Source organism: Amphiprion ocellaris, chromosome 1, assembly GCF_022539595.1.
Source record: "Amphiprion ocellaris isolate individual 3 ecotype Okinawa chromosome 1, ASM2253959v1, whole genome shotgun sequence".
In the NCBI taxonomy this organism is placed as follows: Eukaryota; Metazoa; Chordata; class Actinopteri; family Pomacentridae; genus Amphiprion; species Amphiprion ocellaris.
The window spans coordinates 5,333,351-5,359,086 of NC_072766.1; the positions used below are offsets into that span (position 1 = coordinate 5,333,351).

A 25,736-nucleotide genomic window follows, 5' to 3' on the forward strand; every position below is an offset into this window, starting at 1 on the left:
TATATCAGTAAAATTTCTAATATTCTCTGATGAACGTTCACCAAAAAAATTTTTTTTGTGAATATTCTTAAGAAACATTTTTAACATTTCTTTTTTTCCACCAAAAAATGTTCAAATATTTCCCAAAAATGTTGAAAATGTGGACATCAGAAGTTTCACTGTGAAAATATTTTTTTCCCCACATTTTCAAACTTTAAAACGGGTCAATTTTGACCTGCAGGAGGGTTAATACTGTTGTACCTGCTACTCCTTTTGGCCCGGGCTCTGGCATAATATGCCTCGTAAGATCTCGGTTTGAGTTCCAGGGCTTTTGTTGCGAACTCCTCGGCTATGCCAAAATCCTGTGTTTTCGGAGAGAAAAGCGCAGATATTGAAATGCATTATTTGTATTTCCATTTAAATATTACATGCGGCACACTGACAGATAAACCCGGTGTGTGATCAGCTGCGTGGTTAAGCGACTAGCTGGGAGAGCGTTTGTTTTGCAGGAATAATTTGAGTCCAATAAAAACAGACTTTGTTTGCATTTTCATTATATGGAAGCGAAGATCGAAGCCGGTTTAATGAAACAGCGCTCACGCTGTAATCATTTTTATTGACCAGGAACACAAAGACAGGCTTGTTTTCCTGCAGGTTTTTTTTTTTTTTTACTGCTCTCATCATCACTCTCAGGTGAATATTTAATGACACCAACACATTGTGATTCCGTCCTTGAGAGTGAGGTCAAAATGGCAGCCTTGAAAGTGAGATTGCGAACATTGCTGCTGAATGTTTAATGACGGTATCATGTAGTCTCCCTGCTGGCCCTTACTGCCTGCATTGTTATAATATGTGGATTTAGCCTGCCCACTTGTGCGTCCACTGTAAATAACCTCCTGTAGAGACACAGAGAAAGAGAGTGCACTCGGTCTGCCAGAGAGAGTGACCTTATCACATCACATTATCTGCTCCATTATTCATCGGCCACAGTGACCCTAAGGATGGCATTTTTACACAGTCTGTTAGGACGTCTGTCATCACCAGGGTGGGTTCCAAACCTGGCTTCGGGCCACACACATCTATCTCTGCACTAACAGCACGCAGTTATTCATTATGTCACCACCTGCTTCCAGGTCTTACACGTACATTCTGTTTACCAGGGAGATGTGAAATTAGATCTGAAAAGCGGAGATATTTTTACAGTGAGCTACACCAGCGCTGCTGACGTTATCTTTTTATGTCGATACAGATAAATTATATATCTTAAGGAGCCATCTACCTTGCCTTGCCAGCCCTCATGCCATTCCCTAGGTGTCTAATAAACCTGCCCATGTTAAATAGTGCATGAGCAGTTTGATACGGCTGTGGGCCTTACATTGGTTTTCCTGCGGCAGCGTGAAAGGTTGAGATAGAGGGAGACTCGCAGGTCTTTGAGCCCTTTCAGCTCCTCTCCTTGCCCCTCACGAGGCAGCTTCCTCAGGGCGTATTGGTAACGCTGGCCGGCCTCCTTCATGCGTCCTTTCTGAGAAACACACCAGAAAGAGGGTTAAGTTTTGACTAGTACTCCATTTTTCCTCAAGAACTCTGTAACATTCACCATATCATACCTTGTAGAGCATGTTCCCTTCCTCCATGAGCTTCTGCAGCAAAATGAGGAGAATGTCTGGTTTGGAGGAAGCCATAGCCCACGTAGCGTGACCTGATGGAGTGGTGCAAATACTTATCTTAATATTATCCGTCTCACCTCGTTTTGTTTGCTTTGTATCAAGCATAAATCACATACCTGATCGATCATGTGGGGCCGTTCTGTAGCCTTTTGGTTGATGAAGGCGAGCAGCCGAAGATCGAAGGAGAGAAATGAAAAGGGAGTTAGAGGGGTGGACGAGAAACTGCAGCTGCTGCAGAAAAGTGTAACAATATGCTGAACGGCAGTAAAGCAGGCAAATGTAAAAGATCTATCTATCCATACCAGCAGAGTGTTTATTGATTGGATGTGTCAGATACAAATATGAACACACTCTGGTAGTGGATTCAATTTTACGCTTGTTTTAGAGGTTATATTGTAATTTGTGGAGCTGTTTAACTGTGATGCATATTCAATGGTTTTGAAGAAGAAAATCCTAGATTTCTGATTTACTGCTGTTATGGTAAGAGTGATGTTTATACCCATCTTGGATCCTTTCTTAAGCAGCGACGCCACCAGGGCCGGGTTCTGGCAGCCGGTTGCTCGGTCTGAACCTCTGTTACCGTTGTTGTCTGCTCTCTCCAGCACCGCTCCATGGTCCACCAGGCAATGCACCTGGCCGTGCAGTGGATAATAACAATATATTTATATTTAAAAGCAGGATTCGAGCAAAAAAAAAAAAAAAAGATTATTCAGTAATGCAGCGGATTAAATGCTGTATGCTTCACCATATTAACAAGTATTACTGATAAAGCCGTCCGCTCCTTAATGTCACTGGTTTTGGAAAGTTGTTCTTAATATGTTAATTTTAACTGGGTCAATATATAATTGGGGGACTTTTTATAACATAGTTGACATTTTTGCTGTTTTCAGGCCTAAAATCAACATGGCCACCTATAACTAAACACCACACGGCATTTTTACAGAAAGATTCTTCTAAATATTATATATACAATTGAGTAAAACTGAAATTAAAAGTTATTTATAAAGCTACTGTAGTAAAACTGTTGACATGAGATAAATCCACACTTGACTCACACACTACTTTACATTAAATAACTCAGAAAGCCTTGGAGTCTGGCCAGTCTTTTCTTCAGGAGGAAATGACATCATGTGGAGCAGGTCATGTGATCTGGAATTAACACACTTCTTTGAGAGGTGTTTTTGTAATGGAGTTGAAAGTGATTTCTGGGACACAGATAAAATTTGTTATTTTCCATATAAAATTTGATATATTGCCAAAAAAGAAATATCAGTCATGATTATCTCAACTTAATGAAAAGAAAACAATTTTTGAATAAACGCGTTTTATTATTGTTTAGCTAATTAGAAGGTGGTTGTTATTAAATTCAGAGGGTTATTTAGTTGGCATTTTAGTGATATCCAGTCATTTTTTAATTAATAAGTGATTGTTTCCATAATAAATAATTATGGAATTTGTAAAGTAATGATCATAATGAACATAAAAAACATTAGTTTTTTTTTTACTTTTAATAGAAATGTATACAAGATATATCCCATGGACTTCAATAGTCTGTCAATTATATATTGACCGGAATAAAAAACTGTCAAAAAGCTCATATTGAAGATTGTGATTCCAGACTGGACTGTGATTGAAATCTGACATCCAGTGCTGCAGGGCAAATGATAATTACTGTCATTATTTTAGTAATTCTGATTACTTTCATTTGCCTGAAATAGCTTAAAATGACTATTATGTGTTATACTTTACTATTTACAGTCAATCTACACTTCTCCAAGATCCATGAATTAAATATAGAAGTAAATATGGATAAGGCTGCTATACTGTTTTCAGTTATCAACAACATATAATCTAAACAACAGCGTGAAACCCACTGTTTCTGCATCCCCGTTCAGGGCAGCTAGGTCAAGTGGAGTCCGTCCCTGTCTGTCAGGTTGGTTCAGGTCTGCTCCAGCCTCCACCAGAAGCTGCACGGCTCCTTTCTGGCCCTTCATACAGGCCCAGCTAAGTGCAGTCAGCCCCTCTTGATCAGCAGAGGACAGGGAGGCACCTGGGACCACAAACAACACAAACCTTGTTCTCCGTTCGGCGCACATTCATCAAACATATTTGGATATGTCTGTGGAGGGCGGAGACGCTCACCTTTTGACAGAAGGAGTTCAACGGTGCTCGTGTGGCCCTCAGAAGCAGCCAGCATCAGAGCAGTGCGATCCTGCTTGTCGCTGACGTTGATGTCTGCGCCTTGCTTCAGCAGCAACTCTGCAACCTGGGAAGAGGAGGGAGTTTATTCCAACAAAACGCGAAGCGACAGATAAAGCCGGTAACCTGAAGCACTCGTTCTTACCTGTGTGTGTCCGTGCTTGCTGGTGCTCAGCAGCGGGGCCATTCCTCGGCGGTTTGGTATCTCCAGCTCTGCCCCCCTCTCCAGCAGGAACCCACACATCTCCATCCTCCCTCTCCCTGCTGCTGCGCTCAGCACTGACAGAGGGTCGGCATAGAGATGAGACGACGAGGCGGACAAGAATATGTAATTGACACATTTAGGAGAGAAGTAGAAGCGAGAGTGAGAAACGGAAAAGAAAAACAAGGCTGATTATTTTCATAATCTCCCTGATTCTTACACAGTTGTTGTAGCTCCTCATGTTATGTTTGGTTTATGTGGTGCACTGTGACATCTTGCTCTGGCTAAGTTTAAATATTTTCTAATCAAGCAAGTACTAGAGATCAAAATTCCTCCCCTTCAACAACAAAACAAACCAAAAAAGGGAAACATCATGCAGTAATTCTCTACACATTAGATAACTTGCACCCTCCTTTACCCATCCAATATTATTTTTACTCATGGTGCTGATGCTATTCTCTAAACAAGCACCCCTTATATTATGTCCCCAAGCTTCAGTGGACAAATCAACTGTATAACACTGTCCTCAAAATAAAATTACCATCAAGGGCAGGGGTGTCAAACATGTGGCCCGCAGGCCAAAAGTGGCCCTCCAGAGGGTCCAATCTGGCCCATAGGACAACTTTGTAAAGTGTAAAAATTACAGAGAAGACATTAACTGTAAATTGTAAATTTGTAAAACTATAAATATCAAATAATTTCTAGACCTGGACAAGTTGTTTTGATCAGAAAGTAAAATACTAGATTGTTCATTGTTCTTTTGCCATTTTGTGTCTCATTTTTGTAATTTTTTTTGTTGTGTTTTTGTTGTTTTGTCTTGTCTGACTTGCGTCGTTTGTCTCACGTTTTTGTTGCTTTGTTTCCCGATTTTGTTGTTTTGTGTTTTCTTTTCGTCTCGCTTGCATTTTTTGTCTTATTTTTGTCATTTTGTTTTGCTTTATTTGTTGCTTTGTGTCATTTTAGTCATTTTGTGTTTTTTTTGTCTTGCTTGTGTTGCTAGTCTATTTTTGTTGCTGTTTTGTTTCTTGCTTTTGTCATTTTTTGCCATGTTTGTGTCATTTGTGTAATTTTTGTCTCATTTTTGTCAATTTTTTTATCACTAACTTTTTTTGTCAAATTTTTGTCTCTTTTTTGTTTTATGTCATTTGTCGCATTTTCTGTTGTTTTGTTTATCGTTTTTGTCATTTTGTGTCTCATTTTTGTAAGATTTTGTCTTCTTTTTGTTGTTTGTTGTCTGTTTTGTCTGACTTCTGTCGTTTTGATCATAAAGTAAAATACTATATTGCTCAGTTCCAGATACCTGTGAAATTTCAGGTTGTTCATAATGTTTTGTAAAAAGATAATTCCTTAAATGTGAACTTTTTTGCACTAAAACAAAGGAAAAATTAGGATTTGTGGTTATTTATAGGTTATTATGCTGTGATTTTACTGGTCCGGCACTCCTGAGATCAAACTGGGCTGAATGTGGAACCTGGACTAAGATGAGTTTGACACTCCTGATCAAGGGACTAAGAATTAGTGAATTTGAGCAGCGGCAAAGAATAGTAGCAGAGTTAGAGAAGCTACTACTTTAAATATTCTTATTAAAGAGAATATTCAATAGCTGTGATATGCACTACTGTTTTGGATAAATGTACTCTCAAAGAAGTAGAAATAACTGGCTTAGTAATGAAACGTCAACATGTATCCTTCACTGTCTATTTTATCTGCAACTAATGGACTGTAATCCAATGATGCTAACACTTACATATAAATCTAAAACAAAGCCAGAGCAGTGCACATACAAAGGTGAATGTTTAAGAGGATATTTCATGCTCCCACTTTTTCTATGTCAAGGCTGCAGGGGACTGTGTAATAGAATTATATGGTAATGGTGCTGTAGGCAGAGATACAGGCTTCATCTGACATTCTCTCAGGAAATGGACCTAACAGAATTCTGCGAGCTGCACTATCACATCTGTGATAGGGCTAAAAGTATTACAATTGAATAACGGCTGCTTTTTGTAGCTAAAAATGTGACTGGGCAAGATATTCTGTGTGATAAATGTGATGCTCCATTTCAGTGAAAAAACAGAAAACTATTTACAATCAAATCAACGATTTGATATCAACCAGAGCATCCTAACATCAGAATAGTGAAGGCAGATAATGGCTATGTAACGTGGTGCTTGTGTGCTCCTGCAGCTCCACTGACACAGCCCACTGTGTCTCCATGTACAGGTAAGTTAGTTGTTTAATGTGTATTCACTGCACAGAGCTCGACTGAGCCTGAAATGTAGCCCTAAAGCCCTTGAGCATGACTCTAACACCACACTGATGGACAGAAAGAGGTGAGAAAGCTAAATTTATCTGACTGATAGGAGAAATGCACCCGTTTCTCCCCAGAGTGAGTCGTGAGCATCCATCTGCACTGCCAGCTGTTCGTCTTTCAAGTCCAGCATGCTTTTCACCACCTGCAGGAAAACACAATTTTACAATCCTCTATTGCTGACTTGCTGTGCAGAAAACAGTCCAAAGCACCGGCAGACCTTCACCAGCGAAAATAACAAACAACATCTAATAAATCCTCTGCATCAGCAAGGACAGGCAGCATGCTCTACATGAAGATGAATTTCAGCAGAGTGGTAGAAATTGTCTGTTATTAGGACCTTGATGTGACACATACCTGTGTGTGCCCCACGCTCGCTGCAGCTGTAACTGCCTGCTGTGCTGCCTGTGTTTTCCCGGTCACACTCTCATTACTGTGGTGCTGCTGTGGGTCAGTGGGAATCTCTGCTCCCCAATCCTGGCCCAGCAAGATGTTGATGATTTCTGCATGGCCCTTCAGCCCAGCGTGGACCAGCGCACACTGGCCATTCTTATCAGCATGGCCCACCTGGCACAAAGGGGTACACAGAAGGACTTACAACACTGGTCCTGGCCGGTCCTGTAATACGCTGGCCTAGATCGGCCCTGTTTATGTCATCTGTCTCCCAAAATAGACCCTGAAACTGTGAAACTGTAAAAGTACTGAGAGACAGAGTGTTCTGTCACAGATTAAAATCTGACGTATCCTTGGTAATTGTGTTGGTTACGCCCTCCGAACCCACAGTTTTCTGTCTTCCTGCTTGTGCAGAAAAGACACTGACCTTGGCTGCTTTCTTGCAGAGCAGGCTGACGATGTCGGCGTGTCCGGCGGCGGCGGCCAGACAGAGGGGCGTCATGCCGCTGTCAGTGGTCCCATCGACAGGAGCGCCCATTTCAAGAAGCAGAGCGACCATCTCCACGTGCCCCAGGTGAGCGTGGACAGCCAGGATGGGAGCATGTCCTATCACCTCTGTACACCAGGTCACGCTAGCGCCACCTAGCATCAACAGACGACTTACCTATAGAATGACAAAAAAAAGAGTTTTCTTCAGTATGAAAGATGAAGTGGAAGAGCGTTTTTTTTATTTTTCAGTGTAGAGCAGGGGTGTCAAACATGCGGCCCGCGGGCCAAAAGCAGCCCTCTAGAGGGTCCAGTCCGGTCCACAGGTTGACTTTGTAAAGTGTAAAAATTACAGAGGAGAGATCAACTGCACATTGTAAATTTATGAAACTATAAATGTAAGATAATTCCTAGACCATGACAAGTTGTTTTGATCATGAAGTAAAATACTAGATTGCCCATTATTCTTTTGTCACTTTGTGTCTCATTGTTGTAATATTTTGTCTAGTTTTGTTGTTTTTTTGTCTGACTTTGGTTGTTTGTCTCAGGTTTGTTTTTTTTTTGCTTTGTTTCTCATTTTTGGCGTTTTGTGTTCTGCTTTATTCGTTGTTTTGTGTATCATTTTTGTTGCTTTGTTTCACGCTTTTGTCATTTTTTGTCTCGTTTGTCATTTGTACATTTTTTGTCTCGTTTGTCATTTGTACATTTTTTGTCTCGTTTGTCATTTGTACATTTTTTGTCTCGTTTGTCATTTGTACATTTTTTGTCTCGTTTGTCATTTGTACATTTTTTGTCTCGTTTGTCATTTGTACATTTTTTGTCTCGTTTGTGTCGTTCGTCCATTTTTTTTGTCGCTTTGTAACTTTTTCTTCTAATTTTTTGTCTCTTTTTTGTTTTGTTTCGTGTTGTCTCATTTGTTGTCATTTTGTTTCTCGCTTTTGTCATTTTGTGTCTCATTTTTCTAATATTTTGTCATTTTTGTTGGGGTTTTTTTTGTCTTTTTTTAAGGTAAAATACTATATTATTCAGTTCCAGATACCTATGACTAAATGTTGTGTTCCTTTGTAGACACTCTGTGATCTGGAAGTTGTAATGTATAAATGATAAACTGAGGCATAATGTTGTTGAAATTGAGTTTATTTTTCTTAACAAATTTCAGTTTGTTCATAATGTTTTGTAAAAAGATAGTTTCTTAAATGGGAATATTTTCAGAATGTACTTTGTTATGGACTTGGAAAGTTCCCAGCCTGGCTCTCAGATCAGGATCAATCTGCAGCACCTGTGAGGTTGAGCTCGGCTGTGTGCTGTTGCCAATCAGCTGGGAGGAGATATAAGGAGGCATCACCCAACTGCTGGGTTGGTTGTAGGAAGGTGACCTGGAAGGTTCGACACCATCAGTCGGTCTTCTTCTGGAAACCTGAGTGTCTTTGTGTCGTGTCGGTGCACAGAGCCCAGCACTTCCTTGCCTTTGTTTTGGGGAATGTTTTACTTTTAAGGGATCTTAGTTTTTGTTTGTTCTACCACCTTTGGTAGGTTTAGTGGGGGATAGTGGTATTTAACACTATCCTCTTTCAGACCACAGATCCCCGTTTTCTGTTTGTGCAGTTTTTGTTAGTTTCACCCATAAACAATCTTGGTTCATTTAGTTCGTCTGAGACAAGAGGGGGTGAAACGTAACAACTTTTTTGCACTAAAACAAAGGAAGAATTTGAAGTTGTGGGTATTTATAGATCATTATGCTCCGATTTTAATGGTCTGGCCCACTTGAGATCAAATTGGGATGCATGTGGCCCCTGAACTCAGATGAGTTTGACAGCCCTGGTGTAGAGCACTGCTGTGTGTCACCTTGATGTTAGGTGTGTACAGGTTCCTCAGGGAGGCCAGTGCAGCGGACAGACTGTCGGTGCTGCAGTTTACCCACATGGCTTGAAGAACGCTGGAGGACACACCTGTCTTCTTACTCAGACCCTGTGAATGTGTGAGAGAGACACACCAACAGAAAGAGAAGGAGAGGGAGATTACGCTTGCTCAGATGAGATCTGTGGTGCAAAATTTGGAATGCATCCCAGGAGTAAAGCAGCATGTACAGAGTGCGAGCAATGCATGCCAGCAGCAGGGTATTCACTGTGGGCGTTTATGCACATGAATAGTGCTAATGTGAGTAGGTGATGTTAGGGGCCTGGAGTTCACTCAGTTCTACACAGTAAAGTGTAGGATCTTGTTCATGTGAAACTTTTGGGAATTAAGGGTTTAGGTGCTGCCGGTTCCAGTCATAAACCTACATAATTAATATACATGGTACTTCAGTGCCTGTTACCTTGAATATGTGAGCTTTGAGGATGTGGTGTCCCAGTTCCATAGTCTGCTGCCGGTTCAATTTGCCCTCCTGTCTGGAGAACATGAACGCCAGGAGAGCGTGGCCACTCCTACAGACATGTGTACGGTACATTTGTGAATCAGAAATAGCACACATCTACAAAACTTCTACTGTACCAACACTGATTTATAGAAGATGATTGTTAAGATGTTTTTGACTTATCTGAGCCTCACCTGGGGTCACAGAGAAAGTCAGTGCTTTCTCCATCGGCTCGCCACACAAGCCACTCTCTGAAGGAGGGATGACACAGCATTCGTGTGCCGTCTCTGCGTCGAACCTACAAACACAAGTGATACAAAAAATTCTTAAATTAAAAGCACACTTAATTGATGTGATCTCATTGTCCCTCCAGACACTCAGTGCTGCCTCTAAATCCTTCAATGTAAATTCTTCACTTCAGAACTGCAGAACTAACACAGTATTCAAACCAAAAGAAGATCTTGAATCATTCTGGACTCTTTCATGCAGTTATATCACGTCTTACCATGAATCCAGCCAGGCTGTCTAATCTCTGCTGGAAGTCCTTCCACTCCAGCTCCCCCCTCACACTGCCTGCATTCAGTGCCCTGAACATTTGTTCATCAGTCAGTGGGTGCAGAGACGCCAGTGCCACATTTAGCACCGGAAGTACCCTCTCAAAGACTTCTTTATCCGGAAAGCTCACACGACACATCAGCAGGTACACCTAACAGATAGGAAGTGTTGTTAGTGATGCTGTCAGGCTGCAAAAACGCATAGTTTTTAGTAGCTACTTAATAGAAAAACAGAATGTTAAAGTAAAAACATATCACTTTACAAAGCATGATTTCAAAATATTCATATAGTTGCGTTTCCATAACTAAATGTTGTTAGTCAAAATGTAGCTTGCAGGTAATGATGCACTTGATTTGAAAACGATCTCAAGACAGGTTTACTATGAAGCAAGTTCAGCATAACCAGGCTTTCTTTGCATTAGCTGGCTTGACAAAACCTAAAACCCCAGAAGCAATGGGTATCGCAGTGGTGCTCATCATCTTTTTTTGTTACCCAAGCTTTTTGTTAAAAGGAGATGTCTGACACTATTTCTACACAAAATGGCCCAATGACGTTCTGCCTACTTCAATCATAAGGGATAGCTTGTTGTGATCGAGAGCGGTGAAAAAATATATAAAATTATTATAGCAAAAGCCCCTGAACTGAAAATAGGACAACTAGAGGAATGCCTGCAGTAAATTGTGAAGGATTAAAGATAGGTGGCTATCACTTGAGTTTTTGGTCAAATCAAAGTGAAACTGATTTTACTGATTGAAAATCCATCCATCATCTATACACAGCTTAATCCTCATTAGGGTCGTGGGGGGGCAGGAGTCTATCCCAGCTGACTTAGGGCGAAGGCAGGGGACACCCTAGACAGGTCACCAGTCTATAGCAGGGCTACATGTACAGACAAACAATCACACTCACATTCACACCAACAGACAATTTAGAGTCACCAATTAACCGTAGCATGTTTTTAGACTGTGGGAGGAAGCCGGAGAATCTGGTGAAAACCCACGATGCACAGGGAGAACATGCAAACTCCATGCAGAAAGACCCCTAGAAGGCCGGGACGTGAACCAGGGATCTTCTAGCTGCAAGGCGAAAGTGCTAACCTGACTGAAAAAGTTCTGTGAAAGATAACAATTGACTAATCAGTTTTCTAATCTGTGCTCTATTAGTTGCAATACCAACAGTGTGAAACTGACTTGGCAGCAAATCAGGACCAAGCATAAAAACATATTTCTGCATTTTCTGTGTCACCAACTGAATGCAGGTAGATTCCCGTGTCAACTAGATGCATGCAGTTTGTGCTGCAGTAACTGCACGGCTTCATTCAGTGGCATTGCTAACATGTGGCTCAGTAGGTTTGCAGATGTAACATATACGCTCAGCTGAGAAACTCTCATTGAAAGCATCGTCAGGAAAAAGATTAAAGGGGCTTTTAAGGGCTGATTTAAATCCCAAATCCTGTACATAATATAACCTTCTTCAGAGCAGGTTACCTGTGCAGCATCAGTTACCAGGTGATCTAGTCAAGTTAAAGGAGAGCTATCTTAAAAAATTTAAAACTCTGACTTAACATACCTCCTTAACTCATTAATCTCGCTTCATAGTACACCCCTCTGGATCAAAGCAAGCATCCACTACAAAAGGAAACGATAGAAGCTATCCAGCATGTCAGCTTCCATTTTCCCCCCACAGTTTTAGCTGATATGTCACATAACATTAGACACTGTGGATTCTCAATCTTTAGAATATTAATGACCTCCTTGGAAGTTTACATGCAACATCCATTGTAGCAACAATGGCAAAAACAAGAGCAAAGGAACCAGTTCAAAACGAGTGGTGCAAGCATTAAAGACATTTCATCAAGAATCTAATTTTACCAAATCATTCATATTATACTTCTGCAAGCATTACTGCATTTAACTGTCACTATCCTCTACCTAAGGCTGCACATGTCTAGCACACCTTTATGCATGATTTTCCATGTTCATTATCCAAAAATTTAGATCATTACATTTCTGCTTACCTCTGTTTGTATAACAACACCTGCTCATGTGTTGTCCTAATTTATACTGATGATTGTGTAACAGCAAAATGCATCTGCCATTTTACTTTAGTCACTGTGGGCTATTTTTGGCGCTCTGCATGAAGTTTTTGATCCTGTCATTTGCTATCTTTTACTGATCTGAGTTGTGTGTGTGTGGCTACACTTTTTCTCTGTTCTTGTGAAAATCATGCCTGAACAATATTTCTCTTGCCTGTGTACCTTGTGTGTGTGTGTGTGTGTGTGTGTGTGTGTGTGTGTGTGTGTGTGTGTGTGTGTGTGTGTGTGTGTGTGTGTGTGTGTGTGTGTGTGTGTGTGTGTGTGTGTGTGTGTGTGTGTGTGTGTGTGTGTGTGTGTGTGTGTGTGTGTGTGTGTGTGTGTGTGTGCGTGTGTGTGTGTGCGTGTGTGTGTGTGCGTGTGTGTGCGTGCGTGTGTGTGCGTGCGTGTGTGTGCGCGCGCGCGTGTGCGCGCGCGCGTGTGCGCGCGTGCGTGTGCGCGTGTGTGTGTGTGTGTGTGTGTATTTTGTGGATCTTGAGCCCCGGGCAAGATGCCATTTCTCAACAGAAAGCTCTCCAGGACGACTGACAAATGTTAAGTGCTAGACTGTGGACTCGATTCGTCCACACACCCAAACAAATTAAAACTCGAATCTCTTTTTAACTCTAGAGAATTAAATACTGTAGTTTACACATTAAGTGAACTGATAACTGAACCATTGCAACCTTTTCAGTCCAAGCACACTACACCACAAACAGTAGCGGATACAGAAGTTTCAACAATGTACCCATCAGGAAACGACTAATATGGGTTTTTAGGAGCAATACTAATACTGAATATTGCTAATCAGGGAGACTCATAGCTGATATTGGGAACCAATATACACCTAGAGTAAAAATGGAAAAAAAAATTAACACACTAATTAAAAGAGACCTTTGCAGCATTTGTTTTATGATCCTTGGCTTTTAGGTGACCGTTTAAATGACCCAGTTTTTCTGCACACTTGAACCATATGGTGTTGATGTGTGACAGCTGACTCAGTATGTAGATATATTTGCTTTTTTTTTTTTTTTTTTAAATTAAATCATAATTTCAGCCTTTTCAAAATTAGCAGAGCTTCCAGGTAACCCTGGCAACAGCACAATATCTCTCAGGGACAAATAGCTCTTGCTTGCTGGATATCTGACCTCTGACAGTGAGACAGGCACAACCAGGTAATTTCCTCCTTTCAGAGCCAAGTGGCCTTTGTGGAACAGATCCAGGGTGAGCTGAAGGTAGAGGATGGAGCCATGGCTGCGTGTTGACAGATGGCTGCTGAACTTGCTGAGGAGCAGGGGATCGGGGGCAGAGCCTGTTGGCGTGGTGACGTTCGTGGCAACCTGGGTGCTGCTGCTGACCCGGTGATGGATGTAGTCACTGAGGTCAGCTCCCAGATCACTGCTGTCTGGCAAGATGTCCAGAGAAATGCCGGAGAAAGGAAGAAGGGTGGTGATTTCCTGCAGCAGAAGAAAACGGCCAAATTAGCGGTAAAGCGCCGTTAAATCTAATACTCCACTCAGGCACAAACACTTTAAATATTTAAAGAATTGTAGGAAACGTGTCTTTGGCGCATTAGCTGAGGACATATTAAAAATACCAAAAATCAAGACCCATTCCTGAGATGCTGTTGCCTCTGACTCACACAGTGCCATGGGATACAGTACAGTAAATAGTGTGACAATGACTCAAGCTCCAATATTGCTCACAGGCATCTCTCAGATTCACATTTCATCTTCTCTCTTGCCATCCTCAACTGCTCAACACCGGCCAAAACCAGCTATGACTGATCAAAAAAAAAAAAAAAAAAAAAAAAAAAAAATCCATGTTATTGCAGCTCAGTTCCTCATTAACGAAGACTGACATTTTGGTTCAACGACCAGCAATTGACTTGTCGTCATGGGCGGCGCTCCGCTTAACCCCTTCGAAACACTTCACTGCAAAATATCCAGGTTGTTATACAAGAGTGGAGCACTTCCTGTGTAGTGGCTGGTTAAAAAGGAAAAGGCCAATACAATGATCCAATCAGCAAGTGTGGATACTGCAAGAGTGGCATAACAGCTGTACTTTCATCTTTAAATTTTGATACTTAATGCTTGCTGACTTCAAATGCATCACCAAGAAAATGACCCCAAATGTGTTTTGTGTATTCCAAAACACTAATCCAATTATGTAACCAGCTGGCTGGCTGTCAAGCTCCAGACTCCCAGCAGACTCCCAGTAGTATTACCATCCATTCACGGCGTAATCCGTGCAGCATTTGGAGGCTTGGCTTTGGCATTGGACAGATGCGTCTGCTGTTTGGTGGGATTACCGAACGGATTGAGAAAATACATCAGACTAGAGAGAGCAGCGCTGCCAAACGCCACACTGTCTTAACCATGGCAGTAAAAGCACAACATAAAAATACAGTGTGTAGAGGGAGCTAGCACAAAAAAAGCAGGTTTTAGTAATACCTCTGTGATTTGGGTAATGTGAGGCAAGGTGAAACTTAATGGGGCTGGTTCACCCAAAATACACAGTCCTACTTTCTGACCTCACCCACATCAAGTTGTAGCTAGCTGTCAAGGTAGTTCTATTTATGAAGGTTTTGAAATTTCTACCTTTAACTAGCGAAAGTGGCCAGTACTGATCTGGCACAAAATCACTGCAAAAGTACGAAAAGTTCAATAACAAATGATGCAAAAGCAAAAACACAAGAATCTACATCGTGAGAGGACTATTATTTGGATCACCAAAAGCAGTGAAAATAACATTTAAATAATTCAAGAGCAGCATCTTCTTAGGGAAACAGTGTGCTTGTTTCTGGTTGTGGTAATTAAGGATAAGGATAAACTTAGAGCTGCTGCAACTGGTTGCTGCTCAATCAGTGCCATCTTTGAATCTTCTCCAGAGCAAATTCTGGATATACACCTCCATCCACATTAAGAACACAGCGCCATCAATCGGCAGGTGGCCAACTCTGATTCTGTACCAAAAATGTCATTGTCAATGTCAGATTTATTTATATAGCACTTTTAAAGGCCTATGACCAACCAAAGTGCTTTACAGTAAAAAAAAAAATCACAACAATAAAATGGCATTGTGCTCCCAAAGGATTTCCCCCAAAGACCAGCATTACAAAAGAATTAGCTGTAAAACTTTTGCCAGGTCACCTTACTTGCGGAGAAATACCATTCACTGCACTAGACTTGGTCAGGGAGCGAAACATAAATGTGTGGAAAGAAACCAGGAGGTGGCATCATCTTTTTTTGGTTGATCCGCACAATGAGTAATTTTATTTAAAAAGAATAGGTGGCATCTTGGATTCCATCATCAGCTTTTAATAATACATCTGTGAGTAGATTCTGGACAGTTTGCCAGTCTATGACAACAGCGATATATACTAATCATCTACAGTATTAAGACACTGACAAATTAAGTGAATGACGGTAATCATCAATATAATGCCATGTTTTGCTGTGAAACCTTGGGTTTTGGCATTTACATGGATGTTGCTCTGAGCACTGAGCATGCTGAAAGCGCATGAAGGCTCCAACTTGAACCAGAAAATGTACTGCCAGTGTCCCGGTGCCAGACACCACAGGACACCACCAGGTCCTGTCGCAATGGTTCAGAGCTGTTTTGGCAGCACAATGGAGACCTACACAATATTAGCCATGTGGTTTTAATGCTGTGGCTAAACATTTTCTCACACACAGTCACACCTAAAGACAACTTCTGAGTGGTGTGGATGAAACCAGAGTAGCCAGAGAAAAACGCGCACATCCACCCGTTCACTTCCACTGTAATGCGAGATAAGAAATAAATAAATGAGCGTTAATGTGGGTGTACCAGCCATTAAAGACAGGTGTGTGGTGTTTTGCCGACTACAATAAAGCTGGAACATAAATAATCTCACTCACCACCAGGCCAGTCCTGACGGTGACCACCAACTTGAGCCAGAGGGGGAATTTGGAGATTATTTTGGTGATGAAGGTAGCAATAGTGTCCCCATAGTCTGGTTTATGGAATTCAGCCTCATTAAGACTGTCAACCAATATAATGTATTCTTCATCAGGTAGCCTCCGCTCTGAATACATAAAGAAAAAAAGAGAGCACAAACACAGACTGAAGCACAATAAATCATTGCGCATATTTCATTATTTCATTTGCCTTGCAAAGAACACATAATAGGGAACAAAAGAAAGAACGTGTGGTGGTTTTTATCCAAAGCTTTTTATGGATAAAACTGGTCCATCTTTGTTTTCCACTACAGAATATATTAAGAAAAGCACCAACTGCTGATATTGATTGTAATCTGCTGAAAGGGGCCAGAGGCCATTGTTGTTTATTAGCTTGAAACAGGACATATCCATCATGTTTCACATCATCTAAGCTGTCAAAGCATCTGTGAGGACTTGTGCACTCATACTCACTCACACAAGGGCTCTCCATTTTTTTTCTAACCTGCTTAATAGAGATGGAGTAGACAAAACACTCCTCTACTCAGACTGTGGAGGGCCTGGCCATAATAACACATCAATCTAACCCACTGACTGTATCATGAGAAACTGAGCTGGCTAATACACCCATAACATTCAAAGCCTCCCCCAAGTATTTGTGACCTTGAAATCCTGTGGGATGCTGATGATTCACCAGGGCAAAAATAACACTCATCATTTTCCTATGTAAATGACCAAACATCTGTTTCATACTCTCCAGTGTTTCAAATCGTTGACCTTAACAAGAGAAAATAATCTAAGAGTCCATCATGAAGTCATTACTGGGCTATTTCACACAGGAGATGGGCAGCAGGCACCATAATTGCAGGGTGAGGGAAGCAGACAGTTTCCCCCTTAAAACAGACACCATTTTAAACTTTAAAAGGTCTTTAAATTTGAATATCACATTTGTCTTAAAGTGTGTGTGTGGACCTCATTACCCTTGCGCAAGCTGGCTATGGGCTCCAGGACACCCTTTCGAAAGGCCGCGATGGGGTCCTGAACGCAGGAACGCAAGCTGAGTGTGTTTTGTAGGTGAGGCTCTTGTATAAGCAGCTCCCTGTATGCGGCGAGCTGCGGCGCTCTGGCCAGCAGGGCGGCGACACTGTGCACAAACTCAGGTACAAGGCAGGTGTAGGTGTTGTCAGCTTGACAGAAATGGTATGCTACCACCTGGAAAGAGAAAGAGGAAGGTGAAATGCAAAGCTGCAATATGAATCTTTGTTTTTTACAAAGGCATCAGCACCTGGGCATAAATGACAGAACTGTAATAATATGGAAAATATAGTGTAAGAGGAACATATTGAAACAGTGGGAGAAGACAAGTAAGAACTGTACGGAGCCAAGTGATTTTCCCATTGCATCGCAACGGTTAAGTTCTGGATTACTGATCCAAAGGTCAGAGGTTCAAACCCCAATGCAGCCACTGTCTGGCCCCTGAGCAAGGCTCTTAACCCTTCCTGCTCCAGGGGTGCTGTACCATGGCTGACCCTGCACTCTGACACCCCCCCCCACCTCTTTTTGCCTATTGCCTGTTTATTTATATTTTAGCAAATCTCGATCATAAAAAGTCATGTTGTTGTTCCTGTCTGCACTGTGCAGAAAACAATCACCTGGATTATTTTAAAACTGAAAAAAGAATCTGAAACTGATCAGCATGAGCCAAGATCTAATGTCAGGCGTTTCTATTTTCTGTTTGTTCAAAACAAATTCGTGGACGTTTATCCTTGAGGCATATTTGTCAGTTCTGTAAAGAGTGCAGGCAACTGATTGCAGCTTTGTGTGTACATTTCTTTCATTCACTTTGACTGAGGAACGACTGAGAAAAAGTGTTGCAGTGCTGTCTGAAGCATAAACTGTCAGTTAAAGTAGAGCAAACAATATTACTGCGCAAATTCAGATGCTTTTTGTGTTTGTTCAGATGAATAATCTGCGCATATTCCTTGAAGAAAGACATAAAAAGGGAGAAAAACCATCTCTAAGACAGTATTAAAAAAAGAGAGGCAACAATGAAATAACACAAATACATAAGCCCACAAAAATATATGCAGACATCACACAGGGAGATGAGTCATAACATAGCTGCCATTCATGAAACTCAGCTGGAGCTCCATTCAGCAGATGACTGAAGAACATCTCTAAAACAATAAACACGGGTTGTTTTTTTTTCAAGCAGCAGTCTGAAAGGTAAAAGACTCTGAGGAATAAAACTTAAATATATAAATATTGACATAAATGCCAACTGCTTTGCTGGAACATGAATAGCAGTTATCTGTAAACTTTAAATGCATTTTATGCAGAAAAAAATACACCTCAACCAGTATTTATTCAGGGCTTTACAGATCCCAGCCTCGACCTGCACATATAACGTTATCAATGATTTTACATTTGAGCATACATCCTCGCCATCACAAGTACTCCGACTAGTTCCCATGGAAACTCTTATTGAGGCCAAGTTAGTAAATTTAGAAGCTTCCATGTCATCCGTGTGATGCAGTCAGCTGCATGTTCTACATGGACTCTTACATTAAAGCCTTGTATCACAGATGTGCAGCCTCGTTGCTCTTTAAACATAAGGAACAATGCTGACTCGTGTTTATGTCTTTGAAGTGATCCCTCTTCAGTCTTTTGTGAAGGCTTGTAAAAGTCATAGCTCCCTGCAGTACTGTTTGTGATGCTGTATTACATTACCATACTTACAAGTCTTGTGAGAGGAGTGCAGGAAACAAAGCAGGGCTATCAAAACAGCTATGAAATTTGATAAATCGAAGGGCATTCCTGTAATGTAAATGTAATTTCTTCCCTTTGTCTGTTGTAACTGCAGGTGAGTCAGCAGTCTGCTCAGTACAGAATAAAAACTATGCCGAAATGTGTCATGCAGTTATGTGATGTTGCATCTCTGCGAGGACCAAATTGAGATTTTGTGATTTTAGTCTTTGAGCGTAAAACATCGGGAAAGTATGGAAATTTTGGCCACAACTTGCATTTTTAAAGGTCTGTTATGAAGGTCTTAGTAACATTCAAAGTCAAGGTTAGCATTAAGCATGTAGCTCTGACTTTTCTTATATTTGAATTTTTGCAGGGAGATGAGAAGATCGATTCCAGTCTCATATCTGTTTAAGCTTAAAGCAAACACTGGAAACGGGGTGAAACTGCTGTTATTAACATCCGCCTACCAGACCCTCTAAAGCTCACTAATAACTCACTAACAGGATGAATCTTATTCATTTTGTACCAAGCTAACATGACAAAATGAAAATTGTTGTGCCATTATGTGCTGAAGTTGCTCTCATAAGTAATTTTTTTGGCTCTCTGGCAAACTGCTCCAAACCAAGAAACAGTCTTTTCTGAAGAACTGTCCTTTTTACACATTTATGCAAATTAAACAAACAATATAATATGGTAATTCGTGAGCGGTGGAGGTGCTAGTAGGTGGATTTTGAGAGAGTCAAGCTTGGTGTTTCCCTGTTTTCCATCTATAAGCCAAGATAATGGCCTCACATTTAACAGACGGATATGAGAGCGGTCTCAATCTTCTCATCTGACTCCCCTGGAAAAGTAAATAAGCACATTTTCTGAAATGATGTGATATTGCTTTTAGGTTAGATTTGTGGGCTATAGAGAGAAATTTGTAATTACAGGCCTTTGCAAGAGCAGAAATAATAACATGAGTGTGTTTTGAGTTACCTTGGCAGCTAGGCATCTGACAGCCTCCTTCCTCTGCGCTGTGCTATCGCTTGTTCCTGCAGCAGCACTCTGGTTGGGCTGGGAATCGGCTGGCTGTTTAGAAGCTGCTTTTCCCTGCCTATCCCCACCTGAACGGGGTGCAAAGCAACAACAACAAATGCAAAGCTGCCATTTACACTCGTTGGATGAAATCTCAGATGTAAGCACGGGAATGTCAGACGTGGAGCCGATAAAGAAGCACAATTAAACTGCGGCAATTAATCAGTGTATCTGTGAGCAAGACTGGAAACTCTGACGTTGAGCAAAACCACATTAGATGCCTGCATGAGGGCTTGTTTCAAAGACTGCAGGATGACCCGCAGCCTGGACTCCTCACACCTCATGGTATACCCTCGGTTAAATGTGAATTCAAATGACAACATACGATACAGGTATCGATAAATAATGCAAATGTGCTGAAAAATGAATGGCACCCTGCTTTTTCTGCACTGCTTTGCCCTCAGCCTGTAATCTGAACAGTATTTCTTACTGTACAACAAGAAAAAGGCTGAAAGTAGGTGATATTAAGAAAAAATGTGTATCTGTGGCCATTCTTATTTTTATAACACCATGTGCCCCACATTTCAGTTTTAAAAAGCAGCATTCAGCATGCATTTATGTATAAAATCTTTCCAAATGAGAGGTCGATTTCTTTTTTGTTGATTTTTTTCTTTTTTTTCCGGGACAAAAGAGCAGTTTCAGTGCCACTCATGACAAGGAAAAAAAAACCCCAACAATCTCACTCCTTTTACACAACTGCAATCAGCAGAGAAACCTCAAGGGAGAACTTGAAAGAAGAGTACGTGACCCAGTTACTAACTCTTGCCCAAAAAGCAATGTTGCTTTCAATACGTTACAAAAATCTGACTTTACTTGAGCATACTGGAGAATGTATGAAGTCAACTTGTAGCATTCTGTTGTGTTCTTACAGGAATGCTTGGAGCAGCACATAAGAAGCAGATTGCACTGCTGGGAATGAAAATAGGAGTCTTACATTTAGGGGAGGAGCCGGGACTGTGAGGGATGCTGGGACCTCCCTGTGGCGTGCGCATACCGTGACAGCTGAGCGTCACCAGCCGCCAGATGATGGCGGTCTTGCCTGATCCTGCGTTACCAACAATGACAGCACCGCGCCCCTCACAGCTGCTCGTTTTTCTCAGGACCTCCTCCAGACGTGTAAAGAGCCAATCCCGGCCGACGAAAGGCGTTTCTGCTGTGATGCCGGGGACTTCGAACAGCAGCGGTTTAAGCATGATATCGGCTTGTTTGAATGGCACCAATCTCCCTGGACAGTGGGAGAGGACACAGTTAAAGCTGCATATGAATACATGAGTTGAGGTATATGTGAGCAGCGATACTGGGGGAAGTGAATCCACGTGCCACACAAGGTCCGCACAAGCTATATTTACACGCTGATTTTTACCCCGAGGTGAAGCCACAAAATACCTTTGGAGTCATCACTTGTGCGTCCAGCTGTGTTGTGTTTGCGGACAGAGCTCCTGTGCCCAGCAGCCCTTTGGTTGTCCAGATAACTCAGATCCTCCAGTCGAGTGGAGCTTGTTGCTGCAAAGAGAAAATGGGTGGGGAATGAATTCAAAGTGTGAGAGCGTGAGGTGCAGGAAATGTGCAAAGATACACGTGCACACTGCAGATCCTCCAGTCAATTATTGTATCCATGGAGACGTGAGACATAAACAGCGTTTGCTCTTCATGATACATGACCTTGAGGAGACAAGAGAGATGAAAAGAATAGAAAACAACTCCTCTCCCATCTTGTAATCTCAAGCTCACATGAGTCTGAAATGACCAAATGTTTCATACCGTCTCACACGTCAGGACACCAACATTGTGATAATCGGTGGAAACACATCTCCGGCTGTAATGCAAAAATGTATCAGCTGTCAATAACAGGATTAAACTCATTAATGCAATGACCAAATGAGCTGCACACAAGCCAACATGATAGATAATAAAGAACACGTTGCACTGATGAGCAAGAAACAAAAAGATAGAGTTCTTTACTCCCACATTTGCCTATCCACCCACCCACTCACACTACAGAGTTTACAGGTCAGCCAGGCTTACTTTCTGCAGTTTTCAACATATTAAGCTGAGTCTTTAGTCCAAGATTTTGTGAAAAATGTGCTTTGTGCACTTAACTGTATCTTAAATTTGGCCCTCTGCAAAAAACAGAAGTGTATTTCATTTGTTACAGCACATCATTGTGCAGTAAAACACAGAGACACAAGAGAAATGGACGAGCTGGTACAATGTAATGCAAACTGATACGATAGTCCTGTAACCGATACGATCTCTGAAACATTTCAGGTTTGTAAATGTTGTTGACGCTGTGTCAGAGAGACGCCAATTCAACTCTACTGCAATTTGCAATGTATTTGTGGACGAAACATGCTGGAGACAGCATTTCACAAACATTTCTCTTTATATTTTAGTCCAGCAGCTCATCATAATGACTCACAACAGCCTAAAAACAGCATTACTGGTTGCTGTAATAAGTTCTGCTGTCTAAACAGGTTGCAAAGAAATGTTTTTTTCAGTTTTTACATACTCAGTACATACTCTTACATAGGTAAGTGAGTACTATTTTAAGACATACTGGATTTGGAACTTTCTGTTGATGGGTCCCAAAATCTAACAAACTCTCAACATAAAATCATGGTGTTTCATCAAAATCACTATACATTACATGTCTCATTTAATAATTTACCAAAAAATATATATTATACAGTAACTACATTCTGTAAAAGACTCTAAATTATGAATTAATCAGTGCAACCATGAAGTCATTATTGACTCAGCTGCAAGCGAGAGTCATGTGACAAAAATTCAAGGACTTTCCAGCTGAACTGGGCTGAACTGCAGGTTGTGCTTAGACAGAGCACAATTTATAAAAACAAATCTAGGTAAGAGATGAAATATTTACAGTATGTGGAGTCACCTTTTTTTCAAGCATTGGTAACACTGGTGGGGGAAAAAAAATCATGATTTGTTTCAGTTTTTGTAAAGTAAGAAGTCAAAGAAAATAAACTTGTTCTTTTCTTTGACTTCTTATTTTTGATTTCTGGCTACACAAGATTTTCCTCATTTGTCTCTGATTCTAGCCTTAGTTGTGCTGTTTTCATAGAGGTGTAGAACTTTATTTTGCTGTAAAAAAATAAAGTCCACAGTGAAACAGAAAATGTCCAGATTAAAATGCAGACAACAAAAAAAACTAATAGAAAATTACACATTTTTGTTATTCATTGAATTTTGCTTAATTTGTGAAAAAAAAAACATCCTTAGAGCATGCAGAGAATAGTCTGGTAGTTCCTTGGCCAGCTGCTGGCCTGCGTTTTGGAGCAGATGGTGAGAAATAAAGTGAAGAACCTCTGTTCCAGTCTAATCTTAGGCTGCTCCTTTGCTGCCTCTTCCTCTGTTAACGAAGGGGAATCTAATCCAAGTGTTTTCTGAATCCAGGCATGGCACAGAACCAACTAACCAGATTACAGATGTTGCAGCTGGAAGTGTCTGTGCTTAATAGGAGAACTTGTAAAAATATTGTTCTTCTGAATATTTATTTTAGCTAATTCTTAAAATATTGGGTTGTGTGGAAGGAGATATGCACCTACATTTATGTGTGGATTAGTTTTTAAATATATAGTTTTACTACCAACAGAGACTAGTGGAAGAATGTCATTCATTCATTGATATTGGTCTTTGTCATTGATACAATGTAATTTTTAAAAATCTCAGTAAAATCTCAAAATCTGGCATTACAGCTGTCTCTAATCCCTTCAGAGGGGGATGAAAAAAGGTCCGAGTCACGTTATCCTACAAAATATCATAGAAAGACCACACAGGCAGCGGACAAAAGGGTGACTTCACATGTACTGTACATTAAATGCAGTCACTGGTAATCTCAGTGCATTTAAAGAGCAGCACATATGTGAGCCGTTAAAAGGGCTTAAAGCTTTTAAGCAGCAATTATATTCACAGCCTGAAGAAGTTGGCTGGCAGCATCCTTAAGCATCCTTCATCAGGACAAGTCACCAAATCATCACGAGCCACACAACATGAAATGTGTTTGTCCACTCTTAATGTTTCATATTACTACATGGTATAACGCTGGTTCATCACTGCATCCTCTTTATTTATAACAGCGAAGAAGACACAGTGCACTTGCTTTTTTGAACACTCCAGTACATACAGTTCTCACTTTGGCTGATGAGATTATATTCTCACATATCTCCTGTCCCTACATTTGTCCATCACCCTGCAGCAGCAGTGTGGCTGAAAGCTGCTGAGACCTGTAAATTATAATATTTAAAGTGCTATTAAGAGCACAAGTTGCCTGCTCTGTGGAGTACTTAGTGGACAATGAGGGGCTCCTTGGTGCAAGATAAATCAATTACAGTGTGAACACTGCAATTATGATAAAAGAAAACAGATTGTGGATGAGCAAATAACAGACTGTAGAATGCTGAAAACATAAAATCCCTTCCAACAGGTAGAAAGGAGGCTTTTAGGACGAGGGACCTGCATGAAATTACCATAATTGTCAAGCAACAACAGGAGTGGAGAACTGAGGATTGAAAGAACATCCACAGTGAGAGGATGGAGCACAGTCTGCAGCAACACAGTGTGAAGGAGGTGTGGAGTGGGATGAGAAAGACAGCCAGGCCAAATGGCTGAGTGGACCAGTGATACAGTGAACGAGTTAAAACATGCTTTCAGCCAGTTTGACACAGGGACACGAGGACAGCTCATCCCTCCACCGTTGACAGTCCAACCTATCCCACACACACTGACCGCCCTCATGTTCGCTGCTGATGACAGTGTAGCTGATTACCCTACAGCCCCTGTTGATCCTTCATCGCTTTAAAGGTCAACTGTGCAGCCCCTGCCCAAGCCCCCAGCATCCCTGATAGCATCACTTAAGCTGGGATTACGCTCCTTTGCAGATGCGTAGACGGACAGCTGCAGACAGCTGCCAATATCACAGATGCGTAGTTCCTCTAAATTATGCTAGTTTCTGGTCCACTTAAAGGACGTGTTTCATTCATGCGCCATGAATCTGACTTCACATATTCTATACATGCACTTCACTGCCCTTGTAGCATAGAGGTCATGTGGACACAAATTTTGGGATGCAGAGGGCTTTGCACTGAGTCTTAAAGAAATTTGCATCACTTGGACCCCAGTTGTGTAGATGTGGGAAGCGCAACAATGGCCTTAAACATGTAAATTACAAGCAGCGAATCTAGCACTCATTCAAATGAATGGTTTCAACTTTAAAGGAACAGTCCTACATTTTGACAAATACTATTATTTGCTTTCTGGAAGAGAGTTAAATGTGTATCCTACTATTGTACCTGTGCCAGATTCTGATTATTTTCACAGTATTTTACAATTTCACAGTTTTTTAGATGATCATAGAATCACATTCATGTTATGACAGACTAAAAGTTGATATCTGACCGATCATATTTTGCTGTCTTTCATGCCCTGAGTGGTGCAACTTCCAGGATTTCTGACTTTCAGAAACAAGAACAATCAATGGAATCCAAGCAGTGACGCATATTTTCATTCCTGATTATATATTGATTATTATTGCGCTGATATTGTGCAGTCTAAACGAGGCTTACAACTAAATCCAGGACCCAGTTAGATCAGCACAAAGCCTGGAAACAAGCAGCAGTAGCTAGCCTGGCTGTGTTCAAAGATAATTAAGTGATTTCACAAACAAGATACATATCTTATGTATCTTAATGAGCTTTAGAGGTGCCAGCAGGCAGATTCTGTTATCGCTAGAGT

At 41.1% G+C, this 25,736-nt stretch overlaps 1 protein-coding gene across 1 annotated transcript in view; it reads right to left on the reverse strand.

The window, feature by feature from the left end:
* Nucleotides 1-25,736, reverse strand: part of LOC111564834 (protein TANC1-like) — a 42,222-nt gene that overhangs the window by 2,638 nt on the left and 13,848 nt on the right. Inside the window, exons 8-28 of the mRNA XM_023264660.3 lie at nt 21,369-21,485; nt 20,917-21,207; nt 19,884-20,011; nt 17,138-17,369; nt 16,119-16,285; nt 13,365-13,673; nt 10,096-10,296; nt 9,785-9,888; nt 9,552-9,660; nt 9,080-9,202; nt 7,176-7,412; nt 6,713-6,922; nt 6,419-6,500; nt 3,991-4,124; nt 3,789-3,912; nt 3,521-3,696; nt 2,146-2,278; nt 1,763-1,792; nt 1,587-1,678; nt 1,355-1,501; nt 241-341 (exon numbers count right to left, since the gene is read on the reverse strand). Coding sequence (XP_023120428.2) covers nt 241-341; nt 1,355-1,501; nt 1,587-1,678; nt 1,763-1,792; nt 2,146-2,278; nt 3,521-3,696; nt 3,789-3,912; nt 3,991-4,124; nt 6,419-6,500; nt 6,713-6,922; nt 7,176-7,412; nt 9,080-9,202; nt 9,552-9,660; nt 9,785-9,888; nt 10,096-10,296; nt 13,365-13,673; nt 16,119-16,285; nt 17,138-17,369; nt 19,884-20,011; nt 20,917-21,207; nt 21,369-21,485 — 3,247 coding nt within the window. The remainder of the gene's footprint in view (nt 1-240; nt 342-1,354; nt 1,502-1,586; nt 1,679-1,762; nt 1,793-2,145; nt 2,279-3,520; nt 3,697-3,788; nt 3,913-3,990; nt 4,125-6,418; nt 6,501-6,712; nt 6,923-7,175; nt 7,413-9,079; nt 9,203-9,551; nt 9,661-9,784; nt 9,889-10,095; nt 10,297-13,364; nt 13,674-16,118; nt 16,286-17,137; nt 17,370-19,883; nt 20,012-20,916; nt 21,208-21,368; nt 21,486-25,736) is intronic.